At 31.0% G+C, this 8,202-nt stretch overlaps 1 protein-coding gene across 4 annotated transcripts in view; it reads right to left on the reverse strand.

The window, feature by feature from the left end:
• The window catches only part of LOC144975202 (uncharacterized), a 17,405-nt gene extending 9,430 nt beyond the window's left edge, over positions 1-7,975 (reverse strand). For 2 of the 4 annotated variants that reach the window (XM_078919043.1, XM_078919039.1), the window contains exons 1-3: positions 5,435-6,066; positions 2,585-2,630; positions 1,815-1,994 (exon numbers count right to left, since the gene is read on the reverse strand). In XM_078919043.1, coding sequence (XP_078775169.1) covers positions 1,815-1,994; positions 2,585-2,630; positions 5,435-5,578 — 370 coding nt within the window. In that variant the 5' untranslated portion in view covers positions 5,579-6,066. Of the gene's footprint in view, positions 1-1,814; positions 1,995-2,584; positions 2,631-5,434; positions 6,067-6,448; positions 6,710-7,778 lie in introns of those variants that run through there. The other 2 variants (XM_078919042.1, XM_078919040.1) reach the window with 2 other exon arrangements.
• Positions 7,976-8,202: the final 227 nt, after the last annotated feature.

Here is an 8,202-nt window from a genome sequence, read left to right on the forward strand (position 1 = left end):
CCCTAGCCAAGACCCTAAGGCCTCGACTAGGGCGTTTAACGCTATAGAATAGAAAATAAATTTCTGAGTGCGTTTATAAAATCCTAATTATTTCTATAGATAAATTTGTTAATCATGATTATTTTAGAATATTTACATATTAGCAATAACATTTGCGATTATTTAAAGTTTTATGTCTTAAAGTGCAAATCAATATAAATTTATTTTTTTATTAAAAATACATTACAAATTAATTATTTTATTATGAAATATGTTGAATATTATTGTCAATATTAATGGATTTATGATAAAATAAATTATCAAAGATAGATAACTCTTCATTTTAGATCGAGTAAATTTCTGACGCTTCAGACGTGACCCGATCCTTGGAGCGCATAATATGTGTATGTCCAACGCGATTGTGGACTTGTATATGTCATAAATATACATCTCTCTCTCTCTCTCTCTCTCTCTCTCTCTCTTTTCTCTCTCTCTCTCTCTCTCTCTCTGTGTGTGTGTGTGTGTGTGTGTGTGTGTGTGTCTTTCCCTCACTACAACTCTTTCACACACAGATTTACACATATGTAGTCCATCTCTCTCTCTCTCTCTCTCTCTCTCTCTCTCTCTCTCTCTCTCTCTGTGTGTGGGTGTGTATGTGTATGTATGTGTTTGTGTTTGTGTAAGTGTGTGTGGCTATCTCTCTCTCTCTCTCTCTTTCTTCGTCTCATGCAGCGTATCTCCAAGATTATTATCATGTTCCGTCCATTAAAAAGATTTTACTAGATACTATCTGAGAAAGAAAAAAAAAGCTTTATAAAACGCGAGCTTTTATTTAATTGCTCAAAGCGCTTTACAAAGGGTCCCTGATTAACATTTTTTTTTCGACAGAGACAACGCTGTTAACGGCCAGATACTCATTTTACCCTTAGTACGGTGAGAGAATGTGAGTAAAGAGCCTTTTCCAAGGACTCAACTATTATTATCATTATTATTATTATTTATATTATTATTATTATTTATTATTATTATTATTATTATTATTATTATTATTATTATTATTATTATATTATTATTATTATTATTATTATTATTATTGTTATTATTATTATTATTATTATTTTATTATTATTATTATTATTATTATTATTATTATTATTATTATTATTATTATTATTATTATTATTATTATTATTATTATTAATTATTATTATTATTATTATTATTATTATTATTATTATTATTATTATTATTATTACCTTCAATGTTGAGGGCTATCTCCAATTAAAATGTATTAATTACCACAAATTATAATACCCTTTATTTGGGAAACATTAACCAGTTAACTGCCCTATACTACTCTAGAAAGATACTTGTTTGGCCAAAAAGACTCGTCTTTCAAAGATCGATCGATTTAAATGACCACCACAAGGTCCCAGGTTTGAAAGGGTTTTGTTGTTGTTGTTGTTGTTGTTGTTGTTGTTGTTGTTGGGTCTTTTGGGTTTTTTTTTATTTTGTTTTGTTTTTGTTTTTTTGTTGTTTTTGTTTTGTTTTTTTTTTTTGTTTGTTTGTTTTTTACTGCCAAGATGAGGGTCATTCAAATAGATAAGATTTGAAGGACGAGTTTTCTGGCCATTTTTTAAAAAATACGTTGAGTACGCAATTAACTTGGTAAACAATTTCGACTACAAAAAGACATGTATTTATTAATCAAGACTTTAGAAAAAAAAAAAATAAATATATATGTATAATATATATATATATATAATATATATATATATATATATATAATATATATATATATATATATATATATATATATATAATATATATATTACCGTGAACGCTCACTGCCATCTTCAAATAAAAACTATAGATGGACATAGGGGGACCACATTTCATTTCCTGTTCAACAAGGAACACTTCCAGTTTGGAAAGAACGACAAGTGGTGGTGATTGGCTGTTAGCTGTGACGTCATTCGAAGAGCTCGGCAGGCCAGAACCTTTAAGTCTGCAATCTGTAATAATAATATTATATTTTATAGGCGACGTGATTTAGGGATCGGCATGAAATGGGGAGTTTTAAATAACATATAATAAATAAGTTGGGATTATAATATAGAGCATATTCCCGTTGGTGGGCTCTATGCGCTTTACAGTAAAATCTCGAGAACAAAATGAAACATGAAAACATGACATACAAATATTAGCGACAGGTGCATATATATATATATATATATATATATATATATATATATATATATATATATATATATATATATAAATACTCGTATATATGCAAGCATATGTTCGGTTTATAAAATCTGGTTTGAAAGTATTTTGCGATATTCTAACGACTTATCCTATGCGTAGCAAGCAATAATTATTGTCCGTTTAAAGATACAGAAACCGGGATTCACTTCGTCTAGATGAATCTTATGGCTCTTGGGGACTAATTAAAATTTTTTTAAAAACATGTCAGGTACCGTTATGATTGTTATCTCTATCAAAAAATGATTCAATAAAGACCATTGCATGTTCCTTTGGCAACTACCTTACATTTAAATTAAGATTTTTTTTTTTAATGGATACAAAATTGTGTCTTTACCTTGTCCGTAATGAACTTCACAAAAAGGCAGTTTTCCAAAGGGACTCTGAAATGAAAATGTATTTATTATTAGATCGATTTTAGAAGATTAATAATAATAAGAATGAAAACTTATATAACGATATAACTCCGAGACATCAGACTCTAAGCGCGTTAAATAAAATTACACGTCACTTTGGCTAAGACAAACTCACTCAGACACACACAGTCACACACACATAAACAAACACACACACACACACACACATTTACACCAAAACACAAAACAAAACACAAACCAAACGCCTATCTTGCTTCTCATATAAATAAAGATAGGTAATCAAATCAACATTCAAAATAATAATCCACGTGTTTCTTTCTTTAATTCCGTACTTAGTAATTCAAATAACAATATGAAATCGAATGTAAGCTCCAATTTAATATACGAAAACAGATAAAATGGACGTTTCTTGTTTCCCCTTTATCAACAAAACAGGATGAATGAAACACTACAGACGAATGAGATAAATTATCTCATTATCTCATTCGTCTGTAGTGTTTCATTCATCCTGTATTGTTGATAAAGAGGAAACCCGAAACGTCCATTTTTATCTGTTTTCGTATATAAAATTGAAGCTTACATTCAATTTCACATTGTTATTTATGTCTTCGAGCTTCGAGCAGCAGCATTTACATTACTTTTTAATTCAAAGATCAGAAATAAATAATCTTCATATCACTGCCTAGATGCCTCCCGTTTATTTATTTTAATCCAATCTAAAACACTTTAAAGATAGTTATTTGCATACCCAGGCCAGGCGTCCGGCTCTGAGCTATAGTCCCTTGCTCCATTCTCAAAGCTCAAAATAATATAAGATTTCAACCTGTTAACTATCGTACTCTGGAAGAAACTCGTATCTAAAATTTGGCCAGAAAACGTGTCCTTCAAACATCGATGACATCCTCTTTAACACAAAAACTAGAAACCTTTCAAAACAAGTGTCTAAAAAGAATTTTAAATTTATTTTCGCCTATAAAAATAAAAACAGTGGGATTATTGAAGAAACCTGACTGCACTAGCATTGAAAGCCAAATGAAAAGAGGAAGATGGCGTTGGCTGGGTCATGTGGCCAGAATGGAAAAAAAGATCACTTCCCAAGACAGCCCTGTACTGGACAGCAGATGGGAAGAGAAAGCGGGGAAGACGCAAAGAAACCTGGCGAAGGACCATGGAGAAAGAATTGCAGGAAGCAGGCCTGTCCTGGAATACAGCCACCGCAAAAGCAGCCGACCGCAAAAAAAAATGGAGATTTCTGGTGGATGCCCTATGTGCCTCACGGCCCAAAGAGGATTATGTAAGTTAGTATCTTGGCAAAAGCTCTCAAACCTTGTCTTCGCGGATCCCCCAAAGTTTAGAGTTTTTGCCAAGATGAGAGGTTCATGTAAATTGATCGATATTTCAAGGGCAACATTTTTTTTTTAATTACGAGTTTTTCTAGAGTTCGGCGGTTAACCCCTTCCTTACCACCCAAAGGAAAATCGTCACATTTGTTGCGATGCAGCCAACATGTTTGTCATTCTAATTTCTTTTGTACATCATAATATTTGAACAAAAATGTTTGCTATAGTTCAAGTATATTAACACTGTGTTGAAGAGCTCGTTTAGCAAAAAAAAATAAATATATATGTAGAGCAAAAACTAACAGATTTTGTGTTTGAGTGAAATAAATCTATTTTTGTTTTGGTTGAGTGTGGAGTTTGGGGGAAAATCCGGAAAATTGCCGGTAAGGAGAGAGTTAAATTCCTGCATTTGAAATTGTGAGCAAGTTCGCAATGACGCAGGTAGACTACAACACAATTATAAATATCATTTTTATTTCTCCTCACTGCAGAGCGAAGCTGTATTTTCCGACGATATGACTTATAGGAGGTAACTCAGTATTACCAACGAGTATAACACTCATTAAATGGGTAGCGTCCCTTGAGTTTCAGTTGATTATTAATAAATAACAATTCAATCTTAAAAAATCCGTGTTTATGTTGCTTTCTTCTTTCTTTAATTCATTAATAATGTAGTTGATTAATTAATTTATTTATTTACATTTATTTATTTACATTTATTTATTTATTTATTTATTTATTTATTTATTTATTTGTAGAATTACAAGATGGATTGCTTTAGATAATCACTTAATATCAACCTTAAAGCATGAAGTTGTAGGTATACCGTTCTTCATACTAATTAAGGCCGACTATCAAAACGTGGATAGTCTCAAACTTCAAACAATAAAAGCAACAAAAAGCAACAACGACAACAACAACAACAACAACAACAACACCAGCAGCAGCAAAAACAATACTACTAACAACATTTAAACAATACAAAATGCCATAAACCACAACAATTACAGCATCAATAATGACTGCGATGACGACGACGATAGAGACGGCAGCAATGACAACATCAACAACAATAACAACTCAAACAACAAACTAGTCCCTACATTATATTAACTCTCTCCTTGCCAGCCATTTTCAGGATTTTCCCCAAAACTTCACACCCAACTAACACCAAAAAAAAAAAAAAAAAAAAAGATTTTTTATCACACAGACATAGACGTCTAATATCAGTAAGGACCATGGAGAAAGAATTACAGGAAGTTACAGTAAATTCTTGCGATACATAATTTCTTTAGCAAAACATGCTTTTCAACACACTGTTCATTTTCTTTAAATTTTATGATGTACACAGGAAATTTGAATAGGAAAAATGTTGGTTGTATCGTACGAATGTGACGATTTTCCTGTAGTTGGTATGGAGAGGGTTAAAACCTTAAAGAGACAACGAACTCCAAAATCCACAGATCTTACCTCGATATCACATGTCTTACTCGTTGCACAGACAGCTTCGACCGGTTCCTTAGATCCGAACACAGTCCCATCACAACCCGACGCTCTCAGACCGCCAATAAAGGACTGACACGTCAACAAGATAATGGCAAAGTAACACATCATATTGGCTTCATCCTTGGTAACATTTCATCAAAGCCGAAGTGCATGAGGTGCATGTGTCAATCTAGAAAGCACATCGAGAACACATCTTAACAATGGACTCCTAACTAGTCAACATGTCTTAGACATAGTTAAACTATCGTGATCTTTTGACAAGTTAACCAGGAGGCCTGGGGTTCAATCTCCAGTTGAGGAAAACTGATTTTTTCGGAGATTTTCTTTTATTCTTGTATTGTTCTTTCTAGATTTGTCTACCACCTTTTCATACACTCTTTATCAGTCATACTACTATTACATGGTTAAGGAATTTTCCACTAAAACTAGATCTAAATCATGTATAAAGTATTACATTTTATAGAGAAACTTTCTATGTGAAGAAACAAGAAGAAATGAATTAAGTCAGTCTGAAAAGAAATTGATTCACACTTGCCAAACTAATAATAAGACATCAACAGAACATTCCAACTAAAATGTCCAAAATAAGGACGCAGGAAACACTCTTACATCGATTATCATAATAGATTGTTTCTATCAATCTCCAAATATGTAGCCAGTCTGAAAAAAGAAACTGATTCACTCCTGCTAAACTAATCACAAGACATCAACAGAACATTCCAACTAAAATTTCCTGAATACGGACGCAGAAAACAATGTTACATCGATTATTATAAAAGATTGTTTCCATCAATCTCGAAATATGTAGCCAGTCTGAAAAAAAGATGATTCACTCTTGCTAAACTAATTACAATGCAAGACATCAACAAAACATTGTAACTAAACTTTCCTGGATACGGATGTAATCGTAGAAAACAATTTTTCATCGGTTATTATAAAAATAAAATGTTTGTATCAATCTCGAAATATGGAACCCACCGTGTCAATCCGGTATAATATCGGGATGAAACAGATCCTGAGAAGTCACTTTTAGGTCTAAATTATAACAATGAAAAGGAATAAATACACCGTATCGTAAATAAATAATGTAATTTTTATAAATTTTTAAGTCTTAAATTTTACAATCCTAACAATTAAAATTATCACTATAAATTCAATTATCGGCATCAGGCAGAGCCCGACATAACACCGAATTTAGACGCAGGGTGGCAAATTATGTCTTTATGTATTTTATCATACTTAAAATTCCAGATCTGAAGATAATAATATTGTTCATATCATGTATTTGGGCATGCTTGAAATAACAGGCACCAACTGGATTATAGAATTCAGTCATGCGTGACCTAAGATTTAAAACTAACAGATATGATGAACAAAAGATTGAAGAATTGAGGTCAGCCTAAAGCAACCTTTTTCTTTTTCTAAGAATTCAAGGCATCACAAGATAGCGTTGGGGAGCAGCCGATGTGTATTTATTTACAGGTCTGATAACCCGAATTTATATGGGTCCAGTGTTGTTATGGAAATACTCTAATACCAACGAGACAGTTATTTGTCTACTACAACAATGTTAAGTCAAGTCCATAATAATTGTGTTCGGTTATCAGACCTTGTAAATACGTGCACGTTGGGGGGGGGGGGGGGGGGGGGGAAGTTTTCGGAGTAGAGATTAAAGGTTGATAATTTAGAATGTAAAAAGACATAACTATGATCTGAAGCAACGTCAAACATAACATACATAGTCACAGAAAATGTCGCCCACCCCTGTTTTAAGAATGATGACTTTTTCTGGATGATTTATTACTCCTGTCACCTTTATTATTATTATTATTATTATTATTATTATTATTATTATTATTATTATTATTATTATTATTATTATTATTATTATTATATATTATATCATCATCATATCATCATCATCATCATCTGATCATCATCATCATCATCATCATCATCATCATCATCATCATTATTATATTATTATTATTTATTATTATTATTATTATTATTACTATTATTATTATTATTATTATCATTATTATTATTATTATTATTATTATTATTATTATTATTATTATTATTATTATTATTATTATTATTATTAAACAAAGATAGATAATGTTTCGGGTTTCCCCTTCGTCAACAAAAAACGATAGACGAACCCGTTTATAATTCATTTATTTATTTATTTATATATCTATTTATTTATATATTTATTTATTTATTTATCTATTTTACTAATTCATATGTCACCTATATTTTATTGAGAATAATTAAAATTTCAGCTTTATTTGAAAGCACTCACATTATCTCCTAATCCCAAAGAAATAATAAGACTAAATCCAAACTAGAAGGAAAACAAACATAGTTGACCCTCCACCACAGATATCAGATGAGACAGCTTCAAATTCGAGAGTCAACAAGTGGTTGAGGAAAGAGGAAAGTTGATTTTTAAAAAAATAATAATAATAAAATAAATCAGGGAATCAAGGCGCGTGACCAGCAGTTGCAGGACTTTGTAAATATAACTGCTTGACATAGATATAGAAATAAAATATATATATATAGATAGATAGATAGATAGATAGATAGATACATGGATGGATGAATATATATGTATATATATATATATATATATATATATATATATACATATATATAGAAAGATACATGGATGGATAGATAGATAGATAGATAGATAGATAGATAGATAGATAGATAGATAGATA

Source organism: Berghia stephanieae, chromosome 6, assembly GCF_034508935.2.
Source record: "Berghia stephanieae isolate SIO BIC M18660-M18661 chromosome 6, UCSD_Bste_1.3, whole genome shotgun sequence".
Classification (NCBI taxonomy): Eukaryota; Metazoa; Mollusca; class Gastropoda; order Nudibranchia; family Aeolidiidae; genus Berghia; species Berghia stephanieae.